Source organism: Thamnophis elegans, chromosome 12, assembly GCF_009769535.1.
Source record: "Thamnophis elegans isolate rThaEle1 chromosome 12, rThaEle1.pri, whole genome shotgun sequence".
NCBI classification, from domain to species: Eukaryota; Metazoa; Chordata; class Lepidosauria; order Squamata; family Colubridae; genus Thamnophis; species Thamnophis elegans.
In genome coordinates this window covers 17773553-17790726 of record NC_045552.1, presented here as the reverse complement: position 1 = coordinate 17790726, position 17174 = coordinate 17773553, and the positions used below count along the sequence as shown (strand labels likewise).

Below are 17174 nucleotides of genomic sequence, written 5' to 3'. Positions count from 1 at the left end.
GATGGCTTAGTGGCTAAGATGCTGAGCTTGTTGATCAGAAAGGTCGGCAGTTGGGCAGTTTGAATGCCTAGCGCCACATAACGGAATGAGCTCCTGTTACTTGTCCCAGCTTTTGCCAACCTAGCAGTTCAAAAGCACGTAAAAATGCAAGTAGAAAAATAGGAACTACCTTTGTTCGGAAGGTAACAGCGTTCCATGTGCCTTTGGCATTGCCGGCCACATGACCACGGAGATGTCTTTGGACAGCACTGGCTCTTTGACTTTGAAATGGAGATGAGTACTGCCCCTTACAGCCGGGAACGACTAGCACATATGTGAAAGGGGAACCTTTACATTTACCTTACACTGCTATACACAGCCATTGTTGCATCTTCCAATAAGCACACTTTCTTTTAGAATAGAATAGAATTCTTTCTTGGCCAAGTGTGATTGGACACACAAGGAATTTGTCTTTGGTGCAGATGCTCTCAGTGTACATAAAAAGACAAGATACATTGGTCAAGAATGATAAGGTACAACACTTAATGATAGTCATGGGGTACAAATAAGCAATCAGGAAACAATATCAATATAAATAGTAAGGATACAAGCAACAAAGCTACAGTCATACAGCCATAAGTGGGAGGAGATGGGTGATAGGTCATGAGAAGATGAATAGTGATAGTAATGCAGCCTTAGTGAATAGTTTGACAGTGGTGAGGGAATTATTTGTTTAGCAGAGTGATGGCATTCGGCAAAAAATCTGTCCTTGTGTCTAGTTGTCTTGGTGTGCAGTGTGCCCTATAGCATCGTTTTGAGGGTAGGAGTTGAAACAATTTATGTCCAGGATGTGAGGGGTCTGTAGATATTTTCACAACCCTCTTTTTGACTCATGCAGTGTACAGGTCCTCAATGGAAGGCAGGTTGGCAGTGATTGTTTTTTATGCAGTTCTGATTCTCCTCTGAAGTCTGTGTCTGTCTTGTTGGGTTGCAGAGCCAAACCAGAGAGTTATGGAGGTGCAGATGACAGACTCAATGATTCCTCTGTAGAACAGAATCAGCATCTCTTTGGGCAGCTTGAGCTTTCTGAGTTGGCGCAAAAAGACCCTCTTCTCCTCTTTCTCTTTTTAAAAAAGAAAAGCTATCTACATGTGCATCAATTTGAGTGAGCCATGGGCCCTTTTGTTAGCTTTAAAAAAACACCATTCCTTTATCTTTTTCCCCAGTAGGGTGCATCTTCCCTGAAGGCAACCTGAATGGAGAGTCACCCCCCATGTCTCGTCGCTTAGACTAGCCAGGTGCTTCCTTCTTCAGAATTGTTCCTGTACCTATGGCAACAAGGAGAACAATAACGTTTGTCTGCTGGCTGGACCTTCCAGTTCGACACTGAGGATGTACCGGCAGGAGGAAGCGAATGTTTAGCAAACGCTGGTGGGATTAAGAACTGCATGGTGTTGACTCGAAGCATCTTTGCCAAGTATTTCCCATGGATCAAGACGCAGGCATCGAGGCCCTGCTGGACCTCAGCTTCCTGACCGAGGAGGAGCAGAATGCAATTGTGGAAGTTTTGCACAGAGACCTGCAGCTCCAGATGTCCGAGGAAGGACGTATCAAGTGAGAACCTGTTCGGTGGTGGTTGTCGCAATAGGATTTGGATGCTTTCTTAAAGTGGCCAGATTAGAATGATCTCTATTTCTAATGGGGGGGAGGAGAGGGTTCTTCCCTTCAAGATGTCTTCCATGGTTTCATTCATGGAAGCCATAGATAGGCAATCTATGGTCATCAGGCCACATCTGGGACCTGGCAGGTTCCACCACAAAACCGCGTTCGACTAAAGGGCGCTCGACGAAACCGCGTAGCTGACGTCATCACAGCGCGACAACAGCGCGGAGAAAAAAGCACGCTGTAAACGCTAAACCTAAAATTAACCCCTAAACCTAAACCTAACCCCCCTAAACCTAAACCTAATCCTAAACCTAACCCTAACCCTAACCCTAACCCTAACCCTAACCCTAACCCTTACCTTAACTTGAATCGGCTTGCTTTCAAAGCGCTATTTAAAGCGCGCTTCTTTCTCCTTGCTCGCTGTTGTCGCCCTGTTGATGACATCAGCGACGCGGTTTAATCGGGCACGCTTTAGTCGAGCGCGGTTTTGTCGTGCCACAACCTGGCACGCCTTTTGTATTGGCCGAGCCATACTGGAGTGCAAGATTTGAGTGGGGCATATTCTTCCCCATGTGCTTAAAGGAGCAGCTCAGAAGAGCGTCCATTACGTTATTCTTCTTTTCCTTTTTGCCTTACCATATCCCCACCCTAGATGTTAGCAAGAAACCCAGACCCATTGATGCTTAGATTAACAGATGCTGCTGTAGTGGCCTGCCAGTGGTCAGCGGAGCTGACAGCAGGTTTGGACAGTGAGGAGGTTGGGGAGGAACCTGGCCAGTCCGGAGTCCGGGGAAGGCTCTGATGAGGGCTCTGTGTCAGAGGCAGAGGGGGGGGGCAAGGCCGTCTGACAGTTATCAGCTGCCTTTGGAGTCAGACATCAGTGAGGCAGACAAACAGCTGGAGCCTGTTCCCAGTGTGCGCAAGTGCAGATGTTGCCAGACGAAAGAAACAGCTAAAAAACAGGGGTTGACTTGGGAGTAAGGCCACAGGTGGACGGTGAATGGCCCCTCCCATAGGGAATAAAAGGGAAGAGAAAGGGGAAGGATGTTTGCAGGAGAAAATTAGTTTATTCCTGCATTCTTGCCAAGTATAGCAGCGTCTGAAAGAGATCAGCCTGGCCACTCTCCAAGCCTGATAAAGGTCGGTAATTTTGAAAGACTGTGGGAGAGGAAAGACTTTGCTGGAGAGGAATTCCTGTAAATTAAATAAAAGGGTTTATCGGGATGAGGACCCAGCTTTGTGCTGCTGGGGAAGCCTAGGTCCCAACATCTGCTTTCATGTCCATCCACATATATATCCCTCCTAGCTTACCTGGCTGAAAAACGTTCAGCGTCTCAGCTTCAATCATGCCAGCTGTGATTTACCTGAGTCTGAAAGATGACACATGCCACCACCAACCCGGCATGTGGGTTACTGTCCAATCTTATGTCCTACAAAGACGTCATCTTGAGTTCAGTTGAACTTAATTCCAGAAAAGCAATCACAAAGTTGCATTTAGCTACCATAGCTTCATCTTTCCAGAATCACTGGTGTCTCCTTTTCCCAGATTCTGCTTGGCTTGAATTAATAATTGTAACTGTTTTGATTCCCTTCCAACTGCCTGTGTTTTGTCAGCTGCCTTGAAAGCTTGCTGGTCAGAATAAGTGGATTCTAAAGAGGTGATAATGAGGAAGAGGAGGAGGAGGAGGGGAAAAAAGGGGGGATTCTGGCCCAGAGAAACTTTCCAACTTGCCTGTTTCTCTTTCCCTCTCTCTCTCTGCCCCACTCAAGCAAACTGCGCAAGTCTATCTCTGACCCAAACTGGCTGAAGATCTTTTCCGGCGAATGGTTTCGTGATGTCCGTTCCAAACGGCACCAGCGCAATCTCTTTGGGGCAGACATTGTCCGAGCTTCCATCCGCCGGAAGAAGAAACCCAGAGGTAAGCGGAACTGTTTATTTTAACTGTTTAACTGTTTATTTCATTTGTATGCCGCCCTTTTCCCCCAAGGGGGACTCAGGGCGGCTCACAGCTCAAAACAAGGGAAGGGGGGATACAAACAATTTGACAAACAACACAAAACAATACATAATTTAAAAGCGCAACAATCATACCATTCGAGATAGGGGCACGGTTCTTTAGCCCCAGGCCTGTTGGAACAGCCAGGTTTTAAGGGCTTTGCGGAAGGCCTGGAGGGTGGTGAGGATGCGAATCTCCACGGGGAGTTCGTTCCAGAGGGTCGGAGCAGCCACAGAGAAGGCTCTCCTCCGGGTAGTCGCCAGTCGACATTGGCCAGCGGATGGAATTCGGAGGAGGCCTAATCTGTGGGATCTAATCGGTCTGGTGGAGGTAATTGGCAGCAGGCGGTCTCTCAAGTACCCAGGTCCAATACCATGAAGGGCTTTATAAGTGACGACTAGCACCTTGAAGCGTATCCGGAGACCAATAGGCAGCCAGTGCAGCTCGCGGAGGATAGGTGTTACGTGGGTGAACCGAGGTGCACCCACGATCGCTCGCGCGGCTGCATTCTGGACAAGCTGAAGTCGCCGAATGCTCTTCAAGGGCTGCCCCATGTAGAGCACATTGCAGTAGTTGGAAAAGATGCTTGACTCTCCTCTTGTCCCAAAGGTGCTTTTTCCAAGAGGCAGCTGGGCTTTCTGGGTTTTCTTTGAAAACGTTTCGCTTCTCATCCAAGAGGCTCCTTCAGCCAACCATGACCTGGATGACTGAGGATCTCCATAGGCATCAGACTGGCCTCTTATTCCTTAGGTTCCAAGATTAGGGCAAAGGAAACAAGAGGACAGGGGTGAAATCCAGGAGGTTCTGCAGAACCGATAGCGGAAATTTTGAGTAGTTCGGAGAACCGGCAAATGCCCCCTCTGGCTGGCCCCAGAGTGGGATGGGAATGGGGATTTTGCAATATCTTTCTCCTGCCACGCCCACCAAGCCACACCACGCCCACCAAGCCACGCCCACAGAACCGCTAGTAAAAACTTTTGCATTTCACCACTGCAAGAGGAGCAATATTTTGGGAGCTCACTAATTTATAAAGACTGCTCCTCAAATAGTCATGGAATCTTCAGGAAACTCCAAACTTGGCAACTTTAAGATTTGTGGACTTCAACTGGCCGAATTCTTCAGCCAGCCACGTTGGCTGGAGAATTTTGGGAGTTGAAGTCCACGCGTCATAAAGTTGCCAAGTTTGGAGACACCTGTTCTGGTCCAAGTCCCTGCCCAGTGCAGGAATCTTCCTACCCTTCTGGACAACCTCCAGTAATGGAACATTCACATTTTAGGAGGCAGACTGTTCCGTTGCTTAATAACTCTCACAATCATAAAATGTAGCTTTTAAAGTAGTTTTTAAAGGAGACAATGGTCTCAGGTTGCTCAGAACCTGAGCATCCACGCGGTGTGGATGGATGATTTTTTAAATGTCTGATCTTCCTTTTCTGGGGTGATGAGGAGAGTTAATCTCAGTCTGGAGTTCTCATTCTTTTGGATCAAAGTGCCTTCGGTTAATGTTGACTTTGCGATGATGCATTAAGCTATTCAGTAAAAGAATACAGAATACAAAATAACAGTGTTGGAAGGGACCTTGGGGGATCTTCTAGTCCCGTGATGGCAAACCTATGGTATGCATGCTGGAAGTGGCACGCAGAGCCATCTCTCCAGACATGCCACATTGCCAGTTGCTCTTCTGGGTTCTGACATGCACATGTGTGCCGGCCTGCTGGTCTTTGCGTGCGCATGCATGCCAGAAACTGGAAAACCAGGTGACTGGAGCACATGCTGGAAACTGGAAGTTCAGCTTCCCGGCATGCACATCCACGCTTCAGGAATTGCTCTTCCAGTTTCCGGTGCTCCCATGCATGCGTGCTGGAGAGCTGCTCTTCTGGTTTCAGGTGTTCCCTCCCGCACACGTGCACGTGCTCCCGTTTCCGCACTTGGGGCCAAAAAGGTTCGCCAACACTGTTCTAGTCCAACCCCTAGTCAAGCAGGAGAGGCTGTACCATACTGGACACATGGCTATCCAATTTCTTCTTTAAAAGCCACGGTGTTGGATCACCCACAACTTCTGAAGTCAAGCCTGATTAATTGTTTTCACTGTCAGAATATTTCTCCTAAGTTCTAGGTTGTTTCTCTCCTTGATAAGTTATTACTTTCACTCTACCAAAGCAGATGAACAGGAACTCAAGCAACAAAGCAGCCTGAAGACTATAGATGTGATCAGTGAACCTGTGCCAGAGGTTCAGAAGACAATTGAGGCCATGGATGTGCCAGAGATTCAGAAGACAATTGAGGCCACGGATGTGCCAGAGATTCAGAAGACAATGGTGACTATAGATGTGCCAGTGGATCAGAAGACAATGGAGGCCACGGATGTGCCAGAGGATCAGAAGACAATGGAGGCCACAAATGTGCCAGAGGATGAGAAGACGATGGAGACTATGGATGTGTAAGCAGCTTTCATATTCAGGGGGAAGAAAGTTGTGTTTTTTGCTATGAAAATGCAAGCTTCTCTAAAAGTGTTCCAAACAGCTAAAGCTTCATTCTTACAGCAGAAAACATTACCTAAATTATCAAGGAGGAAGAGTTATTTGAGAAAGCTGTAGACATTTTTTAAAGGGTGATGGCATAAGAGGATCTTGCAACAGAAGCTCAAGCAATGAGCTAGAGATGGAAAACGTGGCAGCAATGGCTCTTGAAACAGGTTTGGTCAGCAAAAAGAAATGTCAACCCAGGCATTGTAATTAAGTTCCTTGGTTGAACACATGGTTTGAAGAATTTCAGATCAAGATATTTCTTCACTTCAGAGCCCTTGCCCAACTCAAAGATTTGATTACATTGCTAGAATCAGAGCTTCATCTAGACCCTTCACAAATAAATGTAGTCCTTTCTTTGATTTAACCTGATAGAATTATTTCTCTTTCTGTTAAACTTTTGAGTGTCTTGCTGATCCCCTGCATATCACGTGGGCTCTGCTTTCTCCCATTTGCAATTTTTGAGGAAATCCAGAGGTAGAACATTCACAAGACATAATAATTTAACTTCTTGAAGATCTCAATTGAAGGGAAAGTCCCTGAATACCTTATATTAGAGGAGGTCCTCTGTCCTTCAGATCAACGGTCACCAACTGGTGGTCCATGAACCATTGGTGGTCCATGAGAAAATTTTAGTGGTTTGCAGAAAAATCTCTGCATTTTTGCATTTTTTATATTGCACTAAATCAGGGATCCTCAAACTATGGCCACTGGGCTGGAGATGGACTGCCAAAGCAATTACTCCCACTCGCTGACGGTGCAGAGGACGGGATGAGGTCCTTCAGGCACTTAGCTTGGCTGCCTATTTAGTAGCTCCAGCCCTTCCCTCCCTCCCTCCATGGAAGTCCAGGCACTTCAGTGAGTGGTACGCAAAACCTCAGCTGGTTTCCTTGAAAGACAGAGATTGCAGGGGGGTGATCTAGTGTCCGGGCTGCCTACAAGACAAACATTCTTGGCCATATTTGAGATTCCTAGCTGCAATGGACAACAAATCTAGGGTTGACCCCGGGCGCTTCTCTCTGCTAACAGGCAGCCAAGCTAAGTGCCTGAAGGACCCCATACTGTCAAGAATTCATATTAGTGGTCCACGGGATTTAAATGTATGAATCTAGTGGTCCCGAGGTCTGAAAGGTTGGTGACCTTTCAGTATCCAGGTGATACTGAATTACAGCTCTCAGGAGCACCCACTGGCATGGTCAGTAATAAGGAGAGCTGGGAACTGTAGTTCAGCATCAAGTGCTGAGCCATGTGCTCTCCACTCCAATTGGCTTCCACCCCGGTTTTAACTGCTTTTATAATAACACTTTTCAGTTGAAATGTATCCTTCTCTGGGGCAGTAGAAGGCAAGTTGTTTTCTTTTCCTACGTAAAAACCCTTCAGATGTTTGAAGAATGGTATTGACGTTGTCCCTCCACCGTCCTTTAATATTTTCCGGAAAACAAATCTTTCCTTTTAGAACACGTCTAAATCCTTATCATATTTAGTGCTGCTATTCGTAGAATCCCAAATCCCTAAGGACTTTTGGTACTTGACACAAAAGATGCTTCGGAAAGAATATATAGCAGACGAATGCATACAGATAAAAGGTCTGCAGATTATAGAATAAAATGATACGAACCAAGCAAAGCCATCATCAAACCAACATGCAATCAAGGTTTGATTCAAGGCCAAATGCCCTTATGAGCAGCTTTTGGAAGGCAATCTGGGTGGGACTCAAACAGACATCTCTTGTGGATGGAGCCGGAGAGCTTGCTATGAAATTATAATTTTAATCACCTGTCTGTTTCCTTATAGACTGCTCACTGAGAATGCTGTGCCTCAGTCATTCCAACTGACAAAGACCCCGGTAAGTGGTTTATTATGGCCAGGGAATCCTCCATTCAGAGTGGATGGTGGTTGTTGTTCAGACCTAGGACTCCCAAGATCCTAAAGCAGACTCCTTGTCCTGATAAAACCTCTTTTATTTAGGGGAATTCTTCACCAGCAAAGTCCCAGCAAACAGTCTTTCATGAGATTTCACAACTACAGACCTTTATCAGGCTTCCAAACTCCATGCTGTAGCAGCAATTACTTGGCAAGAAGTCAGGAACAGATCTTCGCCCTAATGAATTAAACTAATTCTTTCCTGCAAACTCCCTTCCCCTTTCGCTCCTCTTTATTTCCTATGGAAGGGGCCATTCACCATCCACCTGTGCCTTTACTCCCGAGTCGGCCCTTGTTCCTTGGCTGTTCCTTCTCCTGGCAGCTCTGCATATGCGCACATCAGGAACAGACTCCAGCTGTTTTTCTGCCTCACTGATATCCAACTCCGAAGGCAGCTGATAACTGGCATATGGCTCTGGCCTCCTCTCTGTCTCTGACATCAGAGCCTTCCCCAGACTCCAGGACTGGCCCATGTTCCTCCCCAACCTCCTCACTGTCTGAGTCTGCCAACAGCTCTGCTGGCGGTCCACAACAGTTGTGAACATTTGTGCCAGTTGTAAATGGCAGTGGTACCAAGGAGGTGGAACAGTAGAGTTAAAGTGGTGGAGCAGAAGAAGGGTCAGGACAGCTGCCCAACATGCTCCTTTCGAATGCTCTCCCTGCCAATAGCACACGGGGAGCAGGAAGTGAAGAGCTGAGCATCATTTCTAAAATGCAGAAACATTGATTCAACTCCAGAAACCCAAGCTTCCGTACTTCCAGTTCACACTTAGTCATAAAGAGACTAAATGTGGCAAAATCCAGAAAGCCACTGTTTGCCCTTCGGTATTAAATTGGTCCCCTTTAAAAAAATATCAATTCTTCGTTCTCAGTGCAAGGGTGGCTTTTGTGCAAATAACATCTGCAAATCTGCAAATATCCCTGGAAACATGCAGATGTCAGAGCATTTGGTTGTTATAAACCTTAGGCTACTGTGACAAATGGTTCGGGCTGAGTAGTTCAGAAGTTACAGTCCCTGGTGCAGTTTGGCTTATGCTGATAAGGATTTGGAAACATCTTTGTGTTCAGATCACCTGTGTTCAGTAACCACAGCAGGTCGCTTCTCTTTCTTTCTCTCTTAGGAGGCCAACCTCACGCCCAAGGATGTGGTCTGCTTCCCAGGGTTGGCTGTTGAAAACACTCTAGGTAAAAACTCATAAGAAACATACATCTGTGTTGAGGGCAACCACAAAATAAATATATGGAGAAAGTATTCAATTGCATTAGTATATGTGCTTTCTTTCTGGTGTAAATGCCCACGCAGGCCACCCTGAACTAGAGGGAGGATTGGAGTCTCGGGCATCAGAAAAAGGCAGCAGTATTCACATCCTCATAGCCATTATGGTGGTACCTCGGTACTCATCGTTAATTGGTTCCGGGAGGCACGATGAGTACCAAACAATTTTTTCCCGATAAGATACTACACTTGATCTTAGCCAAAAGGCCGAGAAGCGATATTCCGATAAGGAATAATGTAGTGAGTCACAAGGCAAGTTCTATCTTCAGTTGTGGTGGTGCAGTAATTAGAATGCAGACTGCAGGGCTAACTCACTGCTCACTCCATCAGTTCGATTCTGAGTGGCTCAAGGTTGACTCAGCCTTCCACCTTTACGAAGTTGGTCAAATGAAGACCCAGACTGTTGGGGTCAATTTGCTAACTCTGTATGTAAGCCGGCCGGAGTCCTTTGGGATTGGGCGGCATATAAATTCATTAAACTTTAACTTTAACTGTAAACTGCTTAGATAGGGCTGTAAAAGCACTGAGAAAAAATATGTAATTCCAAGGACTATTGCTATTGTGTGTTGAGTGTCCAAGAAAAACGAGTACCAGGACAAAGGTTTGCGTTAAAATGTGTTGAGTACCACACGTTTGATAAGCTTCAAAGCAGTTGAGTACCAAGGTACCCCTGTAATCTGATGGAAATTCAGTTCTTCTCCCAGTCAGCGTTCTTACTTTGAGGGCAGCATTTCCCATCTGTATTCAAGAAAGCCATTTCTCAGTGCAAAGACCATCATTGAGGAGAAAAGAATATAGTGAAGGTCCCAGAAAGCACCAATAAGAATTTATCACTTATGGTGGCCCTAGGACCTTCTCTCCCTGACCAGGTCTTTGGTGGTTCCCAAACCATGAAGCAATCCATTTGCAAAGATCAATAGTTGGCTTCTTCCTCTCCATCCCTACTGAGCACAAACCCATTAGCAGCCACACTTAAAAGTTCATTTAGCAAGTCTTAAAGTTGCTAAGTTTGGAGATCCCTGCTTTAGGAAAACAGTATTCTAAAAACGTGATGGCGAACCTATGAAAACACGTGCCAGAGGTGGCACAAAGAGCTCTCTCTGTGGGCACGGGTGCCATTGCCAGCTGCTTTTCTAGTTTCTGGCACGCTGGCCAGCTGTTCTTTATGGGTGCCAGAAAACAGCCCGAAAACAGGCTGCTTTTCGGGCCATGCAGGCATGTGCATGCCGGCCAGCTAGTCTCTGGGCTTCCAGCACTCCAGCACAGGCGCATGCAAGAGCATGCACACATGTTCCAGTTTGGGCACTCGGTGCCAAAAAGGTTCACCATCACTGTTCTAAGATATGGGGGAAGGATCCAAGACCATCTGATGATGCATAAGCATGACCCCAGTGCCTCTGAGTGGGTGTCTGGGTGTTGGGTGCAAATGACATGGCAAATGACAAGGAACTGGCTGGCTGGCGTTCTGAACAGGAACATCCCCTGTTGTGACATTTTGTGGCAGTTCTCCTTTGTGCTGTCTCTTATGACTGGATGGCAGCATTAAATCTTGACGCAGAATTGTTGCGTTTCCAAGTCCCGTGTCTCATTTTGTCCTTATCCATTAACCCTGCTGGCCATTGCAGAGAGAAGCAGCTCATTTAGCAGCCTGAATTCCGAGACAGAGGAACAAGAGCAGCCTGGAGTGGAACCAGCTGTCAAGGAACCAGTGCAGGTACAAAGGCAGAGACGGCCTCCCTCTTCTTCTTTTAATGACCTTGTAACCCCTTGCGTCAGGGTGGACGTGGGAGGAGGACTGAACGGAGCATGAGCATTTACCGTATTTTCAGAGTATAAGACGCACCCTTTTCCCTCAAAAAAGAGGCTGAAAATCTGGGTGCGTCTTATACACTGAATACAGCATTTTTGGCATTCCAACCCCCCCCCCTTTGCAAAAATGGCTGTGCATAGCCTTTAGGAGGCTTCCCAGGGACTGGGGAAGGGAGAAATGAATGAAAAATGGGCCATTCCCCCTCCCCAGCCCCAAAGAGCACTCTATAAGCCTCCTAAAGGTTATGCATGCTCTTTTTTTTGACAAAAAATGGGCCCGTTTTCACGAAAAACGGTCTGTTTTTGGGAGGTGTGCAGAGTGATTTTTTTGGTTCAAATTTGCCTTTTCAAAATCTTGGTGCATCCTATAATCCCCAAAATACGATATATATAAACCCATACATGCATGCACATATACATATATTAATCACAGTCCATATCAGGCAGTTAACGTAATACATGCCATTTATGTTGTTTCAGATCATTTGGTTACTTGTATAATGAGGCATGTAGCATATATTGTCTGTTGCTTCTCCACTCCCTGAATGGGGATTGGTAGCATTGAATTTTTACTCCAACTGGGAATTCACATACAGAAGGACATACTAAAGGAGGGGTATACAAGAGATGTGTCACATGCTGGCTACCCCACCCACATTTTAGCAAAGGGGGGATATGTCACGTGATGATAACGTGTCATCACAAGTTTGACACCTCTGTATTAAAGTTTTTATGTACGGTCCCTTCTTGTATGTATCCTTCTGAAACTAGAATTTCACAGTGATGAATTTGAAGATTAGGAGATTACCATATCACAGGCATTTTACGAGAATAATTCTTCCTCTTTTCTTCTCCCAATTATTTAAAAACAATTAGAACAGAATAGAATAGAATTCTTTCTTGGCCAAGTGTGATTGGACACAAAAGGAATTTGCCTTTGATGCATAGGCTCTCAGTGTACATAAAGAAGAATAGAATAGAATAGAATAGAATAGAATAGAATTCTTTATTGGCCAAGTGTGATTGGACGCACAAGGAATTTGTCTTTGGTGCAGATGCTCTCAGTGTACATAAAAAGACAAGATACATTCGTCAAGAATCATAAGGTACAACACTTAATGACAGTCATAGGGTACAAATAAGCAATCAAATCATACTAGGAAACAATATAAATTGTAAGGATACAAGCAACAAAGTTACAGTCATAAGTGGGAGGAGATGAGTGATAGGAACGACAAGAGGATTAATAATAATGCAGCCTTAGTGAATAGTTTGACAGTGGTGAGGGAATTAGTTGTTAAGCAGAGTGATGCCATTCAGGAAAAAGCTATCCTTGTGTCTAGTTGTTCTGGTGTGCAGTGCCCTATAGCATTGTTTTGAGGGTAGGAATTGAAACAATTTATGTCCGGGATGTGAGGGGTCTGTAGATATTTGCACAGCCCTCTTTTTGACTCAGGTCCTCAATGGAAGGCGGGATGGCAGCCATTGTTTTTTCTGCAGTTCTAATTATCCTCTGAAGTCTGTGTCTGTCTTGTTGGGTTACAGAATAACAACCAATTGGAAAATGGACGAGGGTCGGCTTTGGTTTCATCCCCTTCAAAGGCAAATCCAGTGAACCCCCCAAATAAAGTGCTGACTGCTAGCTCTTCTGCCTCCAGTTTGAGTTCATCCACGGTATGTGATTTCATGGTTGCAAGAAGAATGTAACCTTTTCTGGGAGAGCTAAAAGCTACATTATATAGGGTGATAATGCAAAACATGTTTCTGGAATTCATAATGATAATAATATTTATAACACCCGAAGACAAGAGAAGAGAAGAGAAAGAACAATCCCAAATGGCAATCCCATCCCACTCCCCTCTTCCTTCTCCCCTCCCCTCCTTTCTCATCCCACTCCCCTCTTCCTTCTCCCCTCCTTTCTCATCCCCTCTCCTTTCCTCTCCTCTCCCACTTCTTCTCCCCTCCCCACTCCGCTCTTCCTTCTCCCCTCCCCTCCTCTCTCCTCTTCCCTCTCCCCTCCCCTCCTTTCTCCTTCCTTCCCCTGTTCTCTCTTCTTTCCTCTCCCCTCCCTTTTCCTCTCTCCTTTTCCCTCCACCCCTTTTATTTCCCTCCCATCTCCCTCTCCTCCCATCTCCCTCTACTCTCCTCCCCTCCCCTGCCCTCCGGTCCCTTCCCCCCTACTCCTGAGGGAAACAATTACAGTAAGCAATTCTTTGTTTTGGGCTGGGTGTAGCATAGCTATTGAGCAGCCTTCAGTTTTGTATTGCTTCCAATTTCCTTGAAAACTTTGACCCTCTTGTGGCAAAACATTGTCCTTGACCTCCCTTGGTGATCTGCCTCTTTCTTTCTTGTTCCTTGACCGTTCTCATCTCACGGCAGATGAGTGGCAGTATGGCGAGCATGTTCAGCGACAATGATATCGGGAGCATCGACATCCGGGGTTGCGTCCAGTTCTCCTTGCGCTACAACTCCTCCAAGAAGGAGTTCCACGTCCAGGTCATCCAGTGCCGAGATCTTGCTGAAGCTAAAAAACAGCGGTCAGATCCGTACGTTTGGGGAAGTGGGGGGGTTGGTTCTTCTTAGCTGTAGACCAACAGTGGCCACATCCTTGAATGACTGGAGGGCATCTGGGTGTACGCCTCACAATTTAGGAAGGATAGAAGCTGTTGAGGTCTTTCAAGGGACTTGTGGCCGCTGCAAGCAGGATAATACCATAGTCAAACCAGAGGTGGCATTCAGCTGGTTCTGACCAGTTCTGGAGAACCGGTAGCGGAAATTTTGAGTGGTTCGGAGAACCGGTAAATACTGGCTGGCCCTGCCCCATCTATTCTCTGCCTCCCAAGTCCCAGCTGATTGGGAGGGAATGGGGATTTTGCAGTATCCTTCCCTCGCCATGTCCACCAAGCCACGCCCACCAAGCCATGCCACACCCACCAAGCCACGCCCACAGAACCAGTAGTAAAAAAAATTTGAATCCCACCACTGAGTCAAACTTTGATTTTTTTTTTAAATTTTGTTTGTACAAAACATCTTTGCAACACATTACATTTTTTTTTACATATCAGTTGTGAAAAAGCAGGAAAGCAAAAAAGAAAGGAGGAACGATCAACAAATCAATAGACAACTACAAAACCGGAAAATGATTAAAAGATAGAAATATGAGATAGACTGTAGCAAATAAATATTATACAAAATGACTTAAATATAGTAAAGACTGTTATACATAGAATATTATATATAGAATGAAAAAAATGTATTGAATAATATAAATGCACACACACACACACACACACACACACAAAGTTATAGTTATAAAATATTTACTTGTATAGATAAAAGAATCACAAACTTTGATTTAACAGACCTCCCTTTAGCAGATTTTATTTTATTTGGACATTCCTGCAATAGAGATAGTCCTCGATTTACAACAGTTCATTTAGTGACAGGTTTGACTAATATCCTGGCACCTATGCTTGGGTGAACAGCCATGTCTTTAAGAGCTTTTTAAAAAACCAGCACTGATGGGCCATGAGGACACTGCTGGTAGTCCTCAACTTACAACAGTTCATTTACTGACCATTCAAAGTTACAACGGCACTAAAAAAAAGTGACTTATGACCATTTTTCACACTTATGACCTTTGTACCAGCCCCATGATCATACAATTAAAATTCAGACACTTGGCAACTGTTTCATACTTACGACCGTTACTGTGTCCCAGGATTATGGGATCACCTTTTGCCACCTTTTGACAAGCAAAAACCAATGAGGGAGCCGGGTTTGCTTAACATTTACCATGGCACTAACTTATCAACTGCGGTGATTCACTTAACAACTGTGGCAAAAGGTTGTAAAATGGGGCAAGTCTCACTTAACAAATGTCTTCCTTAACAATGTAAATTTTGGGGTCAACGGTGGTCGTACGCTGAGGACTACCTGGAATGAATTAAATCTGGATATTTTTTTGCACCGGTTTAAAACTGCAGGAGTTATTTGCATAAGTTGGCATTGTTTGCATAACGAGGTAATATAAATTGTACACAATGATATACTTAGGCAAATGAGGTCAACTCGAACAAATCCTGTAAATGGATTGCTTGTCTGCAAATTGACATCAAACATGATTGGCCGAAGGCCATTATACAAACCTGTTTGTACATCATTGGTGATACGAACGTTGTATTTTACAGAAATGTCTCGGATGATTAAAGCCTCATTCCGGGGCATCAGGTGCCAAATTAGGGCAAGACTGTCATGGTGACTTACACTGACTTTGTAATGCCTTTCTCGCCCACCCAGATATGTCAAAACCTACCTGCTTCCTGACAGATCCAATCACAGCAAGAGGAAAACTGCTGTCAAGAAGAGAAGTTTAGATCCTATCTTTAATGAGACTCTTAAGGTGAGGGAGAAGCTTCTGATGTGAGCTCCTACTAATCAAAAGCAAAGTTGTATCCAAAGTCACCTTTCCAAGGAAAGAGCCTTCAGGCATTCTGAAGTCATTCCTTCCTCCTCCTCCTCCTCCTCCTCCTCCTCCTCCTCCTCCTCCTCCTCCTCCTCCTCCTCCTCCTCCTCCTCTTCCTCCTCCTCCTTGTGCCATATCCGTCATCGGACGTTGGCAATAATGTACAGTGATCCTATTTTTATCAACAGTTGCACAAAAAATTGCTATTGATTTTTATCCAAACCAGTCCCTTAAGATTTTGAAGCCACAATGTTCTTCTTTTGCCTGGGTCTCGTTTACCTTCAATCTTTCCCTGGAGGATTAAGTGAAGTATGCTGTATTTTTCCGGGTGTCGCATCACACATTCAAAATATTATAACTTTTGCTTTTTTAATGGTTTTGATGATTTCCCTTGGCTTTCCCAGGCGGCTTATCACCTCCTCGTTTCTGATTTTGTCAACCCAGCTTATCCACAACAGCCGCCTGTAAATCCACATTTCAAATGCTTCTATTCTTTCTCCTGGAATTCCTAATGCAGACATTTCCTGGTAGAGAGATTCGGTAGCTTTTCAGAAGCAAGCCATTTCTGAAATGTTGGCAAAATTCACAACTGTCTTGCTTAGCAACAGAAACTTTGGGCTCGATTGTGGTCAATTGAATTGTGAGCCACCCTGAGTCCCCTCAGGGAAAAGGGCGGCATACAAATAAAGTAAAATATAAAATATAAATAAGGACTACTTATATATAGGAAGATGAGCAAAGGCCTGGGACACACATGCTGTAGTAGGGATGAGCAACCGATGGGGTGCATAGATCTCCCGATTTACAGTCCTCCTATTTTGCCACCAATTTTAAAACCATCTCACCTCTCAATAAAGGTGAAAATCAGAGCCAAGAAAAAAGAAGCTTAAAAGATTCAGTCTTGTCTTTTCTAGTTATGTAAACAGGTGGCTTCCTGAAGCCCTCCAGTCAATGGGGAGGACTAGCTAAGACATAGTCCTGATCTTTTGCCCACTCCTACCCTACATGATAAAATTAGAAATATATCAAGGTTGGAGAAGAGACACTTAAGGGGAAGATACTCACTATTTTCTGCTACCTGAATCAGGAATAGCAATAGATAGTTAGACTTATATACCGCTTCATAGGGCTTTCAGCCCTCTCTAAGCGGTTTACAGAGTCAGCATATTGCCCCCAACAACAATCCGGGTCCTCATTTTACCCACCTCAGAAGGATGGAAGGCTGAGTCAACCTTGAGCCGGTGAGATTTGAACAGCCGAACTGCTGAACTGCAGTCAGCTGAAGTAACCTGCAGTGCTGCATTTAACCACTACGCCACCTTGGCTCCTAAATGGGAATGGGAAGACACTGTCTTTCAGATGTTTCTGAACAGTTGTTCTACATCAGGCTTCCCCAACTCCTGGGCCATGGACTGGTAACAGTCCGTAGCCTGCTGGGAACTGGGCCATGTAAGCAAGTGAAGCTTCATCTGCACTAGATAGCACACAAAACCACACCCTCCTTATGGAACTGCTCCCTGATGCCCCAAAGGTTGGGG

General features: G+C 45.2%; 1 protein-coding gene and 1 pseudogene across 2 annotated transcripts in view; one reads left to right on the top strand and one right to left on the bottom strand.

The window, feature by feature from the left end:
- SYTL1 (synaptotagmin like 1) overlaps nt 1-17174 on the top strand; it is a 58214-nt gene that overhangs the window by 26300 nt on the left and 14740 nt on the right. Inside the window, exons 2-10 of one of the 2 annotated variants that reach the window (XM_032227759.1) lie at nt 1206-1593; nt 3415-3563; nt 5802-6078; nt 7958-8009; nt 9208-9271; nt 10988-11076; nt 12717-12845; nt 13551-13717; nt 15471-15573. In XM_032227759.1, the coding sequence (XP_032083650.1) occupies nt 1466-1593; nt 3415-3563; nt 5802-6078; nt 7958-8009; nt 9208-9271; nt 10988-11076; nt 12717-12845; nt 13551-13717; nt 15471-15573 (1158 nt within the window). In that variant the 5' untranslated portion in view covers nt 1206-1465. Of the gene's footprint in view, nt 1-1205; nt 1594-3414; nt 3564-5798; nt 6079-7957; nt 8010-9207; nt 9272-10987; nt 11077-12716; nt 12846-13550; nt 13718-15470; nt 15574-17174 lie in introns of both variants that reach the window. The other variant, XM_032227758.1, reaches the window with a different exon arrangement.
- On the bottom strand, nt 9512-9581 carry LOC116516279 (annotated as a pseudogene).